This window comes from Eubalaena glacialis, chromosome 9 (assembly GCF_028564815.1).
Source record: "Eubalaena glacialis isolate mEubGla1 chromosome 9, mEubGla1.1.hap2.+ XY, whole genome shotgun sequence".
Lineage (NCBI taxonomy): Eukaryota > Metazoa > Chordata > Mammalia > Artiodactyla > Balaenidae > Eubalaena > Eubalaena glacialis.
The window spans coordinates 37,560,144-37,580,181 of NC_083724.1; the positions used below are offsets into that span (position 1 = coordinate 37,560,144).

General features: G+C 37.5%; 1 protein-coding gene across 1 annotated transcript in view; it reads right to left on the reverse strand.

Moving 5' to 3' along the window:
• The window catches only part of RECK (reversion inducing cysteine rich protein with kazal motifs), a 74,144-nt gene that overhangs the window by 40,437 nt on the left and 13,669 nt on the right, over window positions 1–20,038 (reverse strand). Inside the window, exons 3-7 of the mRNA XM_061201142.1 lie at window positions 19,434–19,508; window positions 18,481–18,517; window positions 15,785–15,870; window positions 14,168–14,215; window positions 485–518 (exon numbers count right to left, since the gene is read on the reverse strand). Coding sequence (XP_061057125.1) covers window positions 485–518; window positions 14,168–14,215; window positions 15,785–15,870; window positions 18,481–18,517; window positions 19,434–19,508 — 280 coding nt within the window. The remainder of the gene's footprint in view (window positions 1–484; window positions 519–14,167; window positions 14,216–15,784; window positions 15,871–18,480; window positions 18,518–19,433; window positions 19,509–20,038) is intronic.

Genomic DNA, 20,038 nt, shown 5'->3' on the forward strand with positions numbered 1-20,038 from the left:
ACCCACCGTGTCCCAGAGTTCTTTGTGTACAGGTTGTGTCCCCCACAGGTGTGCATCTGCCCTGCACAGAGCAAGTAGTCAGTGAATATCTGCTGAATGAACTGAGAGGCAGCCCTCAGCAAGTGCTGTAATTATATTACATTATATTACGTGGGAGTGTTCAACTTCTGTTTATATCACATGGGAGTGCTCAACTTCCTGTTTATCCAAGTGGGGCACGATCTTCCTCTAAAACACCCAGCACTGATATCTGCTTTGTAAATCTGTAATTAGGACATGAAAATTGTTAGAATTCATGAATGGCCCAAACACTCCAGAGGAAAGAGCCTATCAGAATCCTGCTGTGCACATTCCTTCAGACAGTTTAGTAACAGCCTAAGTTATAATGTCAGAGTTTTGGCAATATTTATAACAGCTAAATCATATTCTGTAAACTGTGTTTTGCTCTTTGGATTGCTTGTATAACCATCAACAATATACTTACTTTCATTTCTGCTAATGCAACTGAAAAGAGCATTCTGTAAATTAAAGGAAAACAAACAGAAATTAACAACCACATAGAATTTCTAATTTTATTCCACTTTTATAGTTATACGGAAATCAGGATATCAAACTATTTAATCCTTCTCTAAATCCAAGATTAAAAACAAAGAAACTATGATATAGCATTCTGGTGAAAAGAAAAACCATCTTCTAATACATTTTGGGGATCGAGATTATCACCCAAGCCATAAGCTGACCACATTATAGCAAACCAAGCTTATGTAAAGCTGTACCAGTGTGCATATGTGGGGAAAGTACAATGTAGTAATCTCAATTATTTCTTGTAGAACATAAAAAAGCTTTCAGAAAATAATATAATAAAGGTTATTTAGGGAAATACATATTTCATATAACCACTGCATTTTAGAGTTGAAAGGACCTTAGAGATCACCTCTAATTGTTCTCAAACCTGGCCATGCACTAGAACACCTGGGCTTCCTAGGCCTTACCCTAGACTACAGAATTGGAATTTGGGAATGAAGCACAGAAATCTAAATTTTAAACAAGGCCTCAAAGATGATTCTTATGTAGCCATCCTGGGGCCAGAGTTGGGGAATCTCTCTACCATATTACAGATAAAGAAACCATTTCCTTAGCAGGGGAGAGACTGCCCCAGGTCACAGAGCAAGTTAAAAGTAGAATCTGAGACTAGAATTAATGTTTTTAGATCTCTTAGATCACTGTTCGGAAAATATCACACTGTGTTAAAGTCATTGTAAGGAAAATAAACAAAACAAGACAAACAAAACATTCCTTGTACAAAGCTATTTGGAATAATCAGGGCTTGTAGACTATGATTAATATCACACTTGGAAGAGAATAAATTCTTAAAAGAATATGGGCATAAATAAAAGGTAGATGGAAAACAAGTACACCCTTATTAATGAATAGAGATGATTTTGGCTTTTATTTGCAACTAACTTCCAAGCTGGCTACGTGATCTAGACTTATTAAAGGATCAGCTTTACTGACATTTAAAACCTAGCTTCAAGGATCCATCTATGTAGTTGTGTGAAGCTGTACTGCATTTTCTCTACTAAATAATATTCTACTGTAGGAATAAACCACACTTGATTTATCCAAAGCAAAACAAAATACCCAGGACCCATAGATAAGGGCTAATGAATTCACCCAGTATGAATTCTTTCTGTTAGAGATCTCATTAAATAATATAAAATAGTGAAAAGTAAATATTCTTGGTATTCTTTAATAGTGGTCTTTTTTATATTTCTCTTCATCCATGTTTCTTTGTTTCAGTTTGACTTTTCAGCTACCCATTATAGGTAGCCCTCTATTTTGGTTCAATGGTTTCAGGAACACTTTCAATAAAATGATCTAAATCAATATTAAAAAGTCATCTGCTACCAGGACTTCCTTGGTGGTCCAATGATTAAGACTCCAAGCTCCCAATGCAGGGGGTCCAGGTTCGATCACTGGTCAGGGAACTAGATCCCACATGACGCAACTAAAAGAGCCCTCATGCTGCAAGCAACTAAAGATCCCACACGTGGCAACTAAGACCTGGTGCAGCCAAAAAAAAAAAAAAAAAAAGTCATCTGCTACCAACTTTCCAGCCCCTCTTAACTGGGTGAATAAAATTCTCATTGCCCTTCTCTTTTCTTTTTTTTTGTTTGCTTTGCTTTTTTTGGCTGAGCTGAGAGGCTTGTGGGATCCTAGCTCCCTGGTGGAACCCGGGCCCTCAGCAGTGAAAGCACGGAGTCTTAACCACTGGACCGCCAGGGAATTCCCTGCCATTCTCTTTCTAATATGCTGGTTGTTCCTCTTGTTCCTCTTGGTTCCTCTTGGTTTTGGCTTTTTTGGCCTTGTTCCTAAAGAAGTATGTTTATTATCTTGGTGGCCGTCCTGGGTTACATGACCTGATTTCCATTTTTGTTATTCTTCCAGTTACTCTTAAAGTTTCTAGAGCTGTGGTTTTCAAGTGGAGGTAATCTTGCTTCCCAGGGGGCATCTGGCAATGTCTGGAGACATTCTTGGTTGTCATAACACGGGGGGGCTGGGGTGTTCTACTGAACTGACATCTAGTAGGTAGAGGAGTCTAGAGATGCTGTTAAACATCCTACAATGCATAAGACAGCTCCCCTACAACAAAGGATTATCCGGCCCCAAATGTCAATAGTGTCAAGGTTGAGAAATTCTGCTCTAGAAACTTACAAATTTGTCCAAGCTTGATTTTTTTTTTTAATTTGATCTTAAAAATAAAAGAAATATTACTCTGAGTCAGCCTTGTGGATCACTTAGCTTCAGAGAGAGGTACTAAAGGACACAAAATCTGAAAAATGTCGGACAGAGATCAGCTAATCCAACTCATTTGACAGAAGCCAGAGTCTGAGGCCTAGAAAGGAGAACTACTTATGGACCCTAGCTTTCACCCACAAATGGGTTGGCAAACTATGGCACCCAGGCCAAATCTTGCCCGCTGCCTGTTTTTGTAAGTAAAGTTTTATTGGAACACAGTCACACCCATTCATTTACATATTGTATATGGTTACCTCACACTATAATGGTAGAGTTGAGTGGACAGTAAGCCTAAACTGGCCGGTAAGCCTAAAATATTTGCTTTCTGACCTTTCACAGAAGAAGTTTGCTAACCGCTGATATAGAAGGGCTCAGCTGTCTCTCTTTATGTCACATCCAGAGTTCAGAGATGTTCCCTAAGGATTTCTCGTTTCCCTTAATGTTCACTGATAGACCTTTCATGCATAGAGTTACTCTAACTTGTTGAACTAAAAACTTTTATATTTCCACATGGCAGCACCTCTAGTGTTAATACCATTTTTACATCTCTTTCTTCATCTTTACCAGTTTTAAGGTTTCAAAGTATGGTCCTTATAGAGAATAGACTGGCAGTTGCCAAAGGGGAGGTAGGTGGGAGAGGGTTGGATTGGGAGTTTGGGGTTGCATGGTATATATACCATGAAAACTGGTATATACAGAATTGATAAACAACAAGGTTCTACTGTATAGCACAGGGAACTATATTCAATATCCTGTGATAAACCATAATGGAAAAGAATATGAAAAAGAATGTATATATATGTATAACTGAGTCACTTTGCTGTACAGCAGTAACACAACATTGTAATTCAACTATACTTCAGTAAAAAATGAAATGAAATGAAATTTAAAAAAGAATGATCCTTCACTCAAGTATACTGGTATTTGATGAATTCATCATTTCTCTGTTGCTTACTTTACATGCATCATGACTTTATCATATCCCCCTCTTTGATAAAAGATTCTTAACCTTAGGTAACTCTACCTAAGGTATAAACTATAGGTAACTCTACCTTTTCACTGCTAAAACTACTGCTGACTAGTTTGACAGGGCTTAAGACACACATGAATTACAGCCCTGGCCGACAGTTTCTTCATTTCTTAAGATGGTCCATCAGGGTCTTAGCTAGTCAATTCTTAAGTCTTTCAAATGTCTAATCGCCATCTAGTGGCAAAAGTGGGCAGTAACTGAGGGTTTATACTCAGTTGGGTTTATACCGAGCCTCTTTTGACCTTCTGCCACCAATATTATACTCAATGTGACTCCATATAGCAGCTCCCTCACCCCACTCATCTTACTCTAGAAGAGATCAAAATTACAGTGTAACTGAGGTTAGGATCTACGAAAACCTCAGAGACCCAAAGAACAAGTCAGTATGTGAGCGTTGACAGCAAGAGATCTTCAAGTCCCAAAGCCTTCACTATACAGCTGGATAGAGACATGTACACAGTAAGCAAAGGGCAAAGGCGGGGCTAGAACCCAGATTGCTCTGCCAGTGCTCTCCCATGACACTATCCTGTGAGAAGACTTTGGATTATTATTCTGAATGCAGCCAATGCAAGGTTGAATTTATGTCCATAGAGTAACCTATTTTTAAAATCAACATCTTAAATTGTGAAAAAAAATCATTTTCTTGAAGTATTATTATTTCCCTTAAAAAATTTGGATCATGAAATCTTTCCTCAGGCAGCTGCTTTCATTAGCCAGTTCCCTGCCCTGCCTAAAATGGTTTTTGAGAACGGCAATAAGCCCTCCCACCTGTGGGCACACCTAGCAGAAAAACTCAGATACAGAGTGAAATCAAAGTCAAGGGAACCCTATGTGATCCTTTATGCCACATTGACCTTCCTTCTGGGGAGAAGAGCCATTGGGGTCCATCTGTGAGGTAGACTGCGGCTCTAACCTCTTGCTCAGAAGTTGGCTCTGCAGATTTATTTTCTGACCTGGCCACTCACTTTTCCACTTCAGTGACCCCTTCTAGCATTTCTCCATTTGTCCACTTGTCTCAATACTTTCTCTGTCCACTGCCCTTCTACTACTACTGGTCCCTCCAGCTTCCCTTTCTCACCAATGATGAGGATGATGAAAATGAAACAAACATTTCACATGAATCTTATTAAAAACAAACAAAACCAGGTTTGAATCTTGGATATTTTAGTCACTTCTGGACAAAGACCCAAAAGAGTACATTCTATGAACTGTTATTAATGTTTCCTATTCCCAAGGCTACTAGTTAAAAGTAAAGGGGCTGCTTTGTTCCTAAGGTCTCAATAAATAAAATCTGTTTGCTTTTCACAGATGGACTGAGAGTTCTCCCAGTTTGAAGTTTTGCATGAAGAATCTAGCTTATTAAATGCTAAGTTGGAGAGATTAAATAATTGACCTTTTTTTTTTTTCTTTTTTTGGCCACGCCGTGCAGCTTGCAGGATCTTAGTTCCCCGACCAGGGATTGAACCCAGGTCATGGCAGTGAAAGCACCGAGTCCTAACCACTGGACCACCAGGGAATTCCCCAATAACTGACCTTTAAAAACATGTTTTTTAAACCTCCACAAGATATTTTCTCCTTGTTGTGGACACCATGGCTTTTTAGTAAAAAAAATCTAAGTGACTAGAATATGTAAAGGAGTTTAATAGGACATGGATATCACTAAACAAATGACTCTTCAGCCTCCCAAATAATAAATGTCATTTCAATAGTGGGATAAAAATGAAACCCAAAACTGAGATAAGATTAATAGGTCCAGACTGCTCAGAGAAGTTTGCTCATTATCACCCAGAGCATCCAACCAGCTGGAAGCAAATTCACTGGCAAGTAACACCTGCAGAGTAACATAAGGTCTAGAACACAGCTTACACAGAGTATGTGTTTGTGGCAGATTGACTGCAGCAATGGCCCCAATTTTTTACATTTCCCTGTATCTATTTCTCTCACACTAACTCTGGACTTAGTCATGTGATTTGCTTTAGTTAAGTGGACAGTAGCAAGCATGAGGTAAGTAGAGACCTGCACATATACTTGCATGTTTCCACTTCTTTTCTTGGGTCCCTGCCACCACCATGGGAACCTGCCTGAGCTAGCCTGCTAGAAGGCCGGGAGAGACACATGGAGGAGAGCTGAGCTGACTTAGCCAAGGGCATCCTAAACCAGCCAGACCCTGGCTGACTTGCCAGCTGACTGCAGATGCACAAGTGAGCCCAGCCAGAAGCAGCTAGGCCTGCTAAATGCATGAGAAATAATAAATTATTATTAAATAATAATAATTCTAGGCTATGGAGTTTTGGGATGGTTTGCTACACAATATTGTGATTATAGATACAATATTCAGTGCTTTCTCTGCTCATTCAAAGAATGCCTGATTCATAGACATTTACACAGGGTTTTCACATAAAACTGCTATTTACTCTGAAACAAAGAACCTTGTGTACTGTCCAGAGTGGGAAAATTTTCTATTAAAAAATTCTATCTATAAAAATACTAACTGTAGCACTTATTTACAGGCAACAAATTTTTGTTCATCCTTTAAGTCTTACCTGCTCTGTGAAGACTTCCCCATTACCCTGGAAAGGGTTTTTTCCTCCAGGCTTCAACGTGTCTTGCACAGACTTCTAGCAACGTACTTGTCTCACTGTATTGTAATGGACTATTTGAATTTCTCTCTTCCCATGGACTAGGCTATGAACTTCTTACAGACAGTGGCTAAATCCTTCCATCTTTGTACTCTGAGAACAGTGCCTGATACATATTAAGTGTATCAACTCAATGAATGTTGAAGGAATGAATGAATGACATGCAAAGACAATTGAGACATGGACTCTGTCCTAGGAACTCAAGACTTTAGCATTAAAAAGTGACTTGAAAACAAAGAGTTACACTATACGGTGACCAATGCTATAATAAAGCATGTCAAGTGTTTATAAATAGCAACTAATTTTGTGTGTGTGAGGGTAGAGGGTTGAGCAGGAAAGGTTTTAAAGAGGAACCATCTAAGCCAGAATTTCAGTAGGGGTTGTGGCATGCTGGGGTGGGGTGGGGGTGAAGGGGAGTTCTGATTTGTAGTATTTGCTGATATGTGTGGTATAAATACCCCCATCACAGCTGCTTTTCAAGTTAAAAACTGGCTTGCCAAATTCCTGAATATTTAACAACCAGTTCTCCCTAGCTGGTAGGAGCTGGCTCCAGCCTACTAATGGATGGGGATGATAGGACGGATTCAGGGAACAGGAATTCCAGGAGGGCAACAGGTGGTACAACTACAACTAACAAATACAACACATGGTCAATCTGGGAAGTTATAAGCAGTAAGCTGCTGAAGCGTCAAGGAGGGAAGAGTCAGGGGCTAGATCGAGAAAAGCTTAAGTACACCAGGCTGAGGAACATGAACTGTATCTTACAGGTGAGCCACTGAAGAGTTTCAAGGAAGGGAGTGATACGACCGTATTTGGTCTTTAAAGAGGTCACCCTAGGAGAAGTGGAGATAGTAAATAAGAGGAGAAATTAGAGACAGGAAAGCTAGTTGGGCAGCTATTGTAGTTGTCCCCCAAAGTGGTATAAAGGCCTGAGGTAGGCAGTAACTGAGGATCTGGAAAGGGGACCAATTTAAGACATACTTCAGAGGCAAATCTTTAGAGCTTGACAGCCAGTTTTTTTGTTTTATTTTTTGTTTTGTTTTGTTTTGTGGGAGGTGGTGAGAAAGAAGAAAGAGTAGACAATACCTCTTAGGCTTTTAGTTTATGTGTCTGGGAGGACCGTACTTAAACAACCAAGCAAGAAATGCAAGAAAAATGATAAGTTTTTGTTTGGGGATGTGTGTACGTGTGGTGTTGTGTAGCAGTAGGGTGGAGGGAAGGAGACGTAGGGAAGGTTAACAGTCAGTTTGGCTGATTTGAAATGTCAGTTGAGCATCAAAAGAACACATATCCAGCAGTGATTCAGGAGAAAAAGAGGTTAGCAAAGAAGATTCTGGAGTTGTCTTCGTATTGGGGCAATTAAAGCTATGGGAGTAGATGAGATTGCCTAGGGAGAAAAACCTGGCCATTTGGATTAGACCAGGTCACAATCTAATCAGACTTGATCAGATTTCCCTTTTGGGATGATCTAATTCAGGTGATTTATAAGAAGAATGGACTGCAGAGGAAATACACTAGCTCAAGGAGACTAAATGGGAGCTATTCCCTTCCCCAGTACAAAATATGGCAAAACAAAACAACATACAAATGGAACATAATCAAGGTTTTATACTATCTTAAGCCAGTACTGCAGGACCTAATAGGTTTCGCTCTTTTTGGAGCTCATCAGCTGCAGGTAACGGCTCAAATCTAGTCTGATACAGCATACCTGTATAGCATTTTACCATTTACAAAGCCTCCCATTCACAGTCTTCTACTTACCATATTCTGACAATTCTCAGAGTTTCCTTGGTACTAACTAAAAGAAGCTTTACATTTAGGTGCTGAAGGCTCTGCTGAGGCAAAGTACCACATGATTCTTTTTGCTAAAATCCCCAAGCCAACTGTCCAGAGCCTAGGCTGTCATCTGCCATGTAAGAAGGTCTACTCTATTCCTGGAACTACTGCGGCACAGATCCAATCATACCGAGGCACAGAAGGCCTCTAGCTCTCCAGAGAATCCTGCTGGTCCTACATCCCTGCCCTCCTAGGTCTAAATTTTTAGGGCTATTTTTTCATCCCTTTTCCTTTATGCTTCTGGTAGTAAATCTAGAATCAAGGTTAATTTGAGAGAAAAGGTACAAAATAAAATTAAAACATAGAAATCTTTAAAACAGAACATTTTATTGTGACATTTCCTGAGGATACACTGGACAGCCCATATAGACATACATAAATATGCACCAAACACTGGCATCCACGGGTACCACAAAGTGTGTGGTAAGCTACCATTTGTGTACAGAAGGGTAGAAGAGGACTACATATACATATTTACTTTTATGTGCATAAAATATCTCTGGTGACCTTAGTAACTGGGTGGCTGTGGTATAAGAGGTAGGAAAGAGACTTTTTATTGTATACTGTTTTGAATTTTGAACATGTGAATATTCAAAAAATAAAATTTAACACATACCTGCACTCTTTTATGCATTTAGCTGTGTGTTGATAGGATAGTGCTGACAGAACTGAGCCTGGCACTCACAAGGCTGACCATCTTTGTTTTTGTGGCTCTTAGAGCCTCTTTTTAATATCCTCAGAGTCTTAATTTTATCTCAGCATTCTCAGAGAACCAGAGCCCCAGGACAGAACATTATTTTAGTTTTCTTTAGCAACAGTTCAGTTTAAAACTTAAATGGCTTAAGCTTAAAAAAAAAAAAAAAAGCAAATTCTCACAAAAATATCTCCTACTGACTTTCCTTCATAGTTTCTCAACTTCCTTAATGAAATAACATCAAATAACTGGACTGAGAAAGCTAGGAAGAAAGGAGAGAATTGAAAATCACATTTCTGAAAACAATATAAAGAAAAGCGTAGAGAAGGATCTGTGAAAGAAGGAACAAAAAAGTAAAAGCACAAAAGTCTGATGACAAATTTGCAACACTGTATTTCAGTGGCTCATGCAGCAAATGGAAAGGTATATATATTTATGGCCATTATGTTAGAGAATGGCAGGTAAGGTGTGACATAAAGGTATGAAATGGGTTTATGAACCTGAAACTAAAATTTGTCTCATCATGTTACAGACACTGCCAGGTCTCTGGAAATACACCAGCCGCATATCATCTTGATGTTTATTCTGACATTCAAGAAAATCACTATCAACAACCAATTTTTGTTTTTAACCACCATCTTGGTGGCTAGAAGAAAATGTTTTCAGCCAGCTGTAGACAAAGACTATGCAAAAAGTATTACACTAGATGTCTCACACCTCATGGAAAACATGATTAAGTTTTTACTTTAGTTTAATCAGCCTATTTGCCCTAGTATGGCTAAACTAGTATGGCTCTAGTTTATAACCAGCATTTGTTCTGATTGTTGGTGCCTGTCATTCCAGTTGTTTAATATTTTAAATATCATCCCTGGTCTAGTATCATACATCCATGAGCACATGTGGCCTGATAAATACTTCTAGATGGGCCAAGACCAAGCCTGTGAAAATGCATGGCTAACCTAGAACCAAGCATGCCCGTGACACTTGAACACGTCTGTGATGGAGTTATCAAGCCACTGGTTGATTTTGATAGCTCTAACCAAATGTGTGTGATTCTGAAAGAAGTATTCTCAATTTCTGAAGGAAGTACTCTTTCATAGGTGTGAGTCAGAATAAGAGAACTGCAAAGATGGGAGAATAGCCAAATCTCCTGTCCATTGCAGAAATCCCCTCCACAATGTTATTTATCCAGTAAATCTTTGCTTTGAACACTTTCACTAACAAGAATTTCTCTTTTTCTTGGAATATATCAATCTAATATTCTCATTGAATGTCAGATCAGTATATGGCTCCTTCTCTTTCTGTTCCCTAAAAACGATTTTCAAAATCAGCTTTCTATTTTTTTCTATATTTTTTCTTTCATAGAGCTTTCTTTCACGCTCAACGTTCAAGGGTTACTTCATGGTTGACTTTGGGCATGATCTCTCCTCATCTTTAGTCTGGTATTCCTAACTACCTCTGAGATATGGGTTTTTACACTTAAAAAGACCTAACAATATACTTCAGTTTCTTTAAAATCCTTTCCCAATGTATATGCTATCTTTGCTGTGTATTTTCTCTCTTTTTTTAAACTCAATAATAAATTATTACTGTTTTATACAACCTATGTGTGTTTTAACTTAGTCACTTTGTATTTTTATTGTTCTCATTTTCCTTTGCATCTCAAATAATTATAGATATTTTAGAACTTCCTTTAAAGAAGGATTTCTAGCAAGGGTCCAGTACTGGCAATTCTCTGTTTTTGTCGTCTGGAAATACCTTAATTTTGCCTTCCTTCTTGAAAAATATTTTCGCTGGATATGATAGTTATTTTCTCTCAGAACAGTTTAGGTATCATTCCACTGTTCCTGGCTTCCTCTGTTGCTACTGAAAAATCAGCTGTTGACCTCCTTCGAAGACAATGTCTTTTTTCCTGACTGCTTTTAAGACCTGTGGCTATGAGGTATGTCTGTAACGTATGGCTTTAAAAAAAAATCCTGCTGGGGATTTCTTGGGCTTCTTTAAACACTGCCTCTGTCCCATATTCTTTCTTCTTCTTTGAGTATTCCAATTAGAATACTTCCTCTATCCTCCATGTCCCTTAAACTCTCTTTCAGCCTATCCTGCGCTGCTTTTCCATATAACTTCTTTAGTCCTATCTCCCAATTCACTAATTGTTTTTTATATTTCCCTGAACATCATCTCCTATATTCAATCCTTTATAACAAATCCTGAATGATGGACTCTACCTTCAAATCTCTGATTTATTTCCAAATACTCGATTCTATTGCTATCATCCTAGTTGTGGGCCTTATTTGTTTTTAGCTAAGTTAGAGGAATTTGGGGGATCTAAAACTTAGCCTGCACATACCTAAGACTTGAAGCTTTCTAAAATATTGGACTTTTATTTGTTATGTTGGTCTCCTATCACAGAATCTTTATCATCTCCCTCTACTTAATAATGGGCTGAGTCCCAAAATATCGTTTTTCCAGGATCTGGTCCCACTTTGCCTATCCAAGCAGATTCTCAGCCCAAAATAGGCCTATCTTCTTTTTTACCCCCCACCTCAGTCATGTGCATTTTTGCTAACATGCTGTTGATCCAGTCTTCTAACCCAAATTATACCAATCCTTTCAGGCCTCTCTTTTGCAAAGTTTTCCCTGTTAACTCCCAACATGCTCAGTCTGCTTTCCAATTTCCTTGAGTTCTTGCACGTTCAGTACATATTTTAACTATCTTGACTCAGGTATAATTCTTTAGTATTTGAAGTTGAGCTATATGTAGCTTAACCATAATTCTAACCTAGGTCTGACTCCAAAGTTTGTTTTCTTTCTTTTTTTAAGATAATTTTATTTTATTTATTTATTTTTGGCCACGCTGCACAGCTATGAGGGATCTTAGCTCCCCAACCAGGAAACGAACCCATGCCCCCTGCAGTGGAAGCATGGAGTCCTAACCACTGGACCGCCAGGGAATTCTCGAAAGTTTGTTTTCTTTCTAATATAATAAAACCGCCTCTCACTATTCAATAAATATTTGTTGATTTGCATAAAAAAGAAACCAGATACTATAAAATCAGACATAAAAATGCTTTACATTTTACTAGTTTATCTTAGCTTGGTTGGAACAAAACAATCTTAAATGGCATAAAAATTTTAAACTTTATTCATGTAAGTAAATTTCTCAGGAAATCCCCTCAAAGGGGATTCTGCAGCAGCTTATCAGTAAAGATGAACATTAGCTCCTTCAAATATAACCGCTCATTCTCTGAATCTCTAGTCAAACTACACAACACCATCCTTCAGGGTAAATGTTAACCCCTAAAGTTGTAAGCCTAAAGGAATAGCTTACACATCTGGAAGTTCACTTCCAGGGACCACTCCAGTGTTAAGGAAAAGGTACCAAAAGCCTAGTTTTATAAATTATTCTAATGTTGATAAGCAACTAATCCAGTTAAAATAGGTTGCACTACACCAATGTTACCCAATTCACTTTATAACAAATAGCCATTATGTCTAGACTAGACTAACAATTCAGTGAGAGTGACTGTTATTTGGGGCTTATAATGCAGAAACTTCTTTCTGTGTTAAAGTGCTCTTGCCTCTCTTTTTACTTCTAAATAACATATAAAAAATCAAATTGAATCTTGAATTATCTTGAATAATTTGTACAGTCAGTTTTATATATATATAAAACACATATATATATAAAACACATGTATACTTTACATATATATATTACATATATGTATTTTACATTTATATATATGCGAAAGAACCTTCTTGGCATGTATATTTTTGGAAGATAGTTGCTTAATTCTAGGCCAAATAGGGGAGGATAGACTGGAAAAGGTAAACTACTCTTAGTATTTCTCTCATAGGACAGTGTTTATCTCTCTTACCTTTCCTGTCCCGTCCTTCATCAACACATACTGGCAGACTTCCTAGGGCAATGCAGAAATCCAGACAAGAGAAGGAAGCACACTAAAATAATGGAGGACAGGCTACAGGAGATGGACAGTGTCAGACATCATGTGGGAGAAAAGAAGGAATTATCACAGTTAGCCACTTTGTTCAAGAGAAACTAAAACTAGTTATTTCAAAGGTAGAGAGATAAGAAAAAAAAGAAAGATCTTTCACTTCTTTGTAGAAAGGCTCTTTTCAATAAGAACAGAGAAGAGTTGCAGTTAATTTGGAAATCTGTCTTCAGAGAAACAGATATAACTTAGCAATAGTACAAAGGAACAAAAGATAAATAAGATTTTTCCAATTCCAAAATATTAATCGAGAGATATAATTACGGCTTTGAGAAAAGAAAAAAAAAATCAGAACTATAATCTAGAAGCAGTTAAGAGAGTTGTTCTATCTTTCTTCTCCAAGAGAATACAGACTATTAAAAGCAATAGGAATCCCAATGTTTATACATACAAATGATGAATGAGGCATATGTGCTTAAGTATGCTTAATTACACGGTCTTACACTATAAAAAATAATAATATTGTCATACTTAACAATGAAGTTCTAGGAACTGAACGAAGTAGTCCCAGTGAGGAGCTTTATCACATTAGGAACAATCTTTTGTACATATTTGCCTGGTGTGAAATACCTCCTCTACCTCTGCCCCTCCTCAACCTGTGTCCCCCCCATGCCCAATCTAGATACCACAGTGCTTGAAACACCACCATTGGGAGACAAGAGTCCTTCAGATTTAATACAGCCTTTGTAATTTGGTTATGTACCTTTCCCCCACAAATGTAAGATGCTAGGAAAGTCTGAAGCTACTCACACTAGCAATGTGATTTTGTTTCTTCCAATTAGAGGTAGTTGATAAAGGTGGAAACCTGGATGGATCAAGGTATAGGAAAAGGGGCAAAAGAGGATATGGAACCTAAGAAAAACTATTTTACAACCTTGGATACAACCAGTTGCTTTATTATGAAAACATTATAGGTTAAATCCTCTGTATATGTGATTCAGGCATTTATTTCAAATTAACGTTTAATTTCAACAAGTTAATTAAAGTTATAACATTTCTAAAAAAGGTAAATGACATTTTTCTCAAGGCCATATTTTCTGTAAAGTAAAAGGCAATTTATTTAACAATGAACTCATTTTTAAAATTTGAGTGACTTTATCAATTCTGATAACATCTAATTAATCTATCCAAATTTGTTAAATAAAATGCATACCTCATATTCTTTTCTGCAAACTCTGGAAATATCATTTTTTGAAGATGCCTAAAAAATAACAAATTTCTGCATTAATTTATTTAATCCACATTAAACAAACATTAGCTCCAGATATGCTAGAATTTCACTCTAACTTTTATGGCTTTAATCTCACATAATGACACAGTCCTTTTGTTATTTCAGAAACTAGATAACTTTGAAGGAAATGTAAATCAGAGGACTTTTTTTTTAAGCTGAATTCCATTCTGTAGCAAATTTTCTTGTGAAGCTCTGAAGCTCTGCTGCAGTGAATTTTCTTATGAAGCTTTGCTAGGGCATTTATAGTTTGCTTTTTCTTTAACCCTTCATGTTTTAAGTTCCCATATGAGCCAAGATCTATATATAACAGAGGAGACAACTAAAGAGGGAAAGGCAATGCCAGGCAATTAATAAGTTATTTTTATGTAATTTTCTTAACAAGTTTATGTAGAAGATATTATTCCTTCTACAGATGAGGAAACTGACACACAGAACAACAGAAAGTTATTTACTGCATTTAAGTATACACTTTCTATAAAAAACAAGCCAAAACAAATCTGCTGAGGGGTGGCTGTTCTTCCACATGATGATAATCCTCATTTAGAGATGTAGTTCCAGAGCCATGGACTCTGGTTCCTTGTTCTATTTCCTCCTGTTCTATTACCTAGGCTCATGCAATTCTGAATAGACCAGCTGATGAGGACAGGGAAAGCAAGAAGCAGAATGGACTGGCAACTATTCTGTGGCCCACTAGATGTACTATAGCTCAAATCCTCTACAACTCAGTTTCATCTCAATGCCTGGAGGAAAAGAGCAGATAGCTAGGCTATGTGCTGCCCAAAGAGTGTGGCTCAGTGGTCTGTATGAAAGCAAAGGCATCACCATGTCTCATATACTCCTGTCTAGAGACCAGTCACTAGAAGGAGAAAATAAGAGAAGGCTTTCCAGTTTAGTTTTAGGGACACGTAAATTTCCCAGTTTTCCATACTCCCACCATTTGGAGTATGAGGAGCCAGGAGACCAGTTCTTCCACAGCACTCTGAGGAACCACTATGAAAATATACACAGTGAGGAAGAGTTCAGGGGCCTAACTTGAATTGACCTGAGATATATCAAATCAAAGAGAAGTCATAGTTCACTGTAGGAGTCATGCTCACCTTAGGAGCAGAGAAGGTATAAAAGAACATACTCAGAGTAAACCCATGATGAAAGACAGAGGGAAGATGAAAGCAAAATAAGCCAACTGTGTCAACTGCTCTCATCCAAGCATGCCTGAAATTTACACGACCATTTGGAGTCATTCAGCATTGACTAAGCATGACCATAGGCAGAATACAAAAGGCCTTGATTCCTATAATATTCTTTCTTTGTGTAGCAGAGAGAAGTTAAGAAAGAATAACAGAAGGCTGAGGGTCTTACATGCAGCAGCCATCACTGAAAAAGCAGCATGTCTAAAAGGAAATGGTCCATGTAAGAAATGCTAAATTTGCAGCTTTTATGGGTCACCTCTCCAAAGATATGAGGTAGGCTAGGTCCAAGACACAGCCAAAACTGAAACTCTACTCCACGCTGCTTAAGAGCCTGATTGCCAAGTGTTACCTGCTTGCATGCCTGTCGACACTCCAAGGTAATAGCCAGTTCACAGCAGCCTAAGCCAACCCAGCCATCAGACTTCTTAAACACACCTTAAAAACAAAATGTTCAAATGTTTTGGTCATAAGTAGTGACAAACACAAATAGAGTGCCAAACTGGTTCATGGATACCACTACAAGTCAAAGCAGGTGTCCATAAGAAAGCTAGCTTAGATAGCAGGGTCTCAAAAGTATGAAGCCCCTCCTCCCACCCTTACTCTCAATGCTATCAGTCTTCTCAGGGTCCCTCACAGCATAATTACCAGGTCCTTTGTTTTCTTCCCTCTTCTCCCTGCCCACCCTAAACTCTCTTTAGCTCATTCTCACTCTTAGGTAAACAGAATCTCTAGAGGACATACAGGCTAAGGAAAGCAATGAGAGGCTTTCTTCACCTTTGGACTATGAACCAGAAGAGGAAAGGATTCCAATTTAACTTAATAAGCCAACAAACAAAAAAGGGCATGAGTATTATTGTATTCCAACATTCAAAATATTAAATACCTAGAATAGCATAAAACACATGATGCTGTTTAAAAACTGATACTTAGCAAACAGACAGGAACATCTCCTGTGAGCCATGACTGACTTTGATGGGTACACTTTATTGTGGGGCAAAATGACTATTCTGGTTCAATTTATGCATAGCTCTATTTCTCCAACCAAAATACAGTGATACCAAAAGGTGATAAAATTACAAAGTGTTCTAATGCAATTTTCAGATCCCTTTTTGCAATCATAAATGTCAATGAATAACTCCTAGGATAAAATTAGGAGATATAAGTAATAATTATGAAAAAAGAAAAGATTCATTTGTAGGAATGCTGCAAATTCCTTCTTATCTCTTTTAAGAAATGCATTATGCTGCTTCCATATAATACATAGATCTGCAAATCCACACGTACATTAAATTAGATTATTATTTCCATTTTTTAAAAATGTCAGGGATTCAAGGCAATATGTAACATAGTTCTCTACACGAAACTAAGACCTAATGTAACAAATAGAAGTATTCTGCTGAAAAACAAACCAAACAAAAGCAAACAAATGGCCCATGGACAGACAAAGCTCTCAAAATATAATCATAAACCATCCCAATTGTTAAAACTGGCTAAAAATCCTGCATATCATAAGCTTCTGTAACCCTACATGTTTTAATGGTATAAAGGGCAACAGACTCCCATCTAGTCCCATTGCCTAGTATAGTTTCCTCTCAATCTTTGCTGCTTGCTATTCAGAATCACTCATATTCTAGAAAGAATTTTGAATGGAATCAATGTAGGTCATAAACTCTGTGAACTTTTATACTATAATGCATTTTACTGCTGTTTTCACATATCCAGTGCCTCTTAGAAAATATTAAATTATTCAACAAGCATTTACATTCACTGAACCCCTATTATGTACAAGGCACTCTATCAGGTATTTTGTGGGCTATGAGATAGATAAAATATATGATTTAACCCTTTACAGAGATTACAGTTCGGTAGGAACAATACACACATATATATAATTGCAGACACTAGGGAGAGGGATAACTGGGAGAACAAGCAAGGACGTGGGCAATTCTAGGAAGCAAATAGTCCAATTTGTTTGAAATGAAAACTTCAAACAGTGTGAGAGCCTTTAGAATTCAGAGAAACATAAGATATACTCCCTTTTTTTCAAGGCACTGGCTTTAACCAGGACTGGAAAATGAGCTTTAATCCTAGGAGACCATGAATGCCAGGCTAGGGAGTTTGGCCTTTACTCCGATGGAAGTGGATATCCCCGGAGGGATTTTTTTTGAAGGGGGTGGGGAGGACAGCTATGGTGTATTGAAACACCAGTTACAAGGTTATTGCAATAATCTACCCCAAAGGTGTAATCATAAAGGCTTGAACTAGGAATAGTGAGGATAGACACAAGATTTTACAAGAAGAGAGTCAATGAGCTAAAAAGAAAAAGCAATCAGAGATAATGACTTGAGGGCTTCCAGTCTAGAGTGTCATTCACAAGAGAAAGCAGTTATAAGATGAGTTTGGTTTTGAATTGGCACTTCAGATGCCACCTGGATGCACAGATCCAGGTAAAGACATCTAGAGGTCATCTAGAGGTCTAGAGTCATCAAGATGTCATAAAGACATCTAGAAGTCATGAACAATGACTTGGATTTGAAAGTTATCTTCCCAGAGCTGATTAGATAACAGTTCTGGGAAGGAATGTGGTTACCAGGGTGAATGTGGAGAGAGAAGGGAAGAGGACCACACACAGAAATAACTGTGATAGTTATGAGGGGGACGGTGTGTGGGGGAGGTGGGGATAAGAGAGGGCAAAGTCACAAGGCCAAGGTGAAGTCACAGGAGGGAGTGGTCAATCATATCAAGTGTCACAGGGAAGTCAAAGAGAATAAATACTGAGAAAAAGCCATAAGATCTAGGAACCAAGAGATCCTGGTGATCTTTCAAAGACCAGTTTCAATAGAATGGTAGAAGTGGAGACAAGAGTACTATTAAGGACTGAGTGAATGAGAATTAATTATACATTTGAAAATTTAGGTGGCTACAGGAAGGAGAGGATAGAAATTCAAGGGTAAACATTAGGTTACAGGACTATGACACAGATTTTACAATCACAAAGTAAGTTTTAAAAAATAAAGTGCTAAATGTTGCACTTCTATTGCTTACCTGGCAAAGATGAATTCATACAACTCCAAATTTCAACCTAAAATTGTAATCACCAAAAGACTTTTATGTAGATAACCAGTTCCTAAATACGAAAATTTCTACAGAAATTATGTATAGCTAATTTGATTATGTTCGTGTCTATACAATCAATGATCTAGAACTATATGAGTATCAACCAGCTATTCAGGGAAGAAAAAATAGAACTGAGATGTAAAAATACTGCTTGCTGTTTTCCCATCTTCCCATCTGAGAGTACTAAGGACAAATATGGTTACTCAGGATGCTTACTGGGATAACTGTTTCCAAGCACAGAGATAAAAGTGCCTGTTGAGTGACTAAAGGAAAATATGTCAGTCAGAACTGTTTGATCATCACCCTTCCCCCCATTTAACCCAAGCTACCTTATCTAAGGAGGCTCCCTCATGCCAGCTCAGACTTTCTTAGCCTGGCTCATGAGTAACCCAAACGCTGAGGATGGCCCACGCATTAGAGGCATTTTAAGTTACATGATTCAGACAGGCATGCAATGTATCTATAATATACCAGAAAATGGGAAGACAGAAGTAATGAGAAGTCACACATTTTCCCTTACCCCAAATCCAACTTTTTAAAAATCAAAATATATGTAAGACTTAGTTATTATGGTTTTCATAAAATTGTCAAAATATGATAATAAGTAAAATTCCCAATTCTAGATAAAATATTATAATGAAATTTAAAGACTGGAATATATCATATACCTACATCATAGGTATAAAATAAACAATGAAAGGTGAAAAACAATATTCTATCTAGCAATTTGTGTGAAGACCTTTTTAAAGTACCTAGTTAAATCTAATATTTTACTTTGACCACAAACCCCAATCACACTGAAAAATTTGCTAAATCTAAAGTAACTCATTAGAGTGCTTCATTAGACAAAAGCTTCCATAGTTAAGTTAAATAAGACCTACCATTGTTTCAGGGCAATAATCTGGGGCTCGCTGCAACAGATGTTTTAGTCGGGATTCACTTTTTGAGGAGAATATCTATTTGACAAAAAAAAAAAAAGTTTTGTGGCATTTTTTCAACAAGAAAATAGAAGAGGTAAACTTATTATCCTCTAGATTTATGAATTGTCCAGAATATTTTCCAATTTCCCTTTATAAATGGAAAACCTTTGGAAAGATCTAAATTAAGTTGAGGTAATATTTCTTGAAAGGTTGGTTAGCTTGGCAAATAATCAACAAAATCTAAATACAGCAAGTCTAATGATCAAAAATGGAGAAAACCAGGCTGTTAACCTGTTAGGGTATAGGGGAGAAAAAAAAAAAACAGAAAAGGAAGAAAAAACAATAAATTTATTCTAAACTGTCCTACAAACTGCTTTCAGTCAACTGACCACAATGAAAAATAGACTATGCCATACCCTTTATATTGGTGAAGAACAACTTTGTGAATAGCACTGTAGCAAAAACTTCTCCACAGAATTCCATAAAATAGAGACAAAGCCATCTTTTAAAAAAAGCTGCTGAGGGGTTGACAAGTTCACTCATCAGGCTAGTTGGCTCACTTCCAA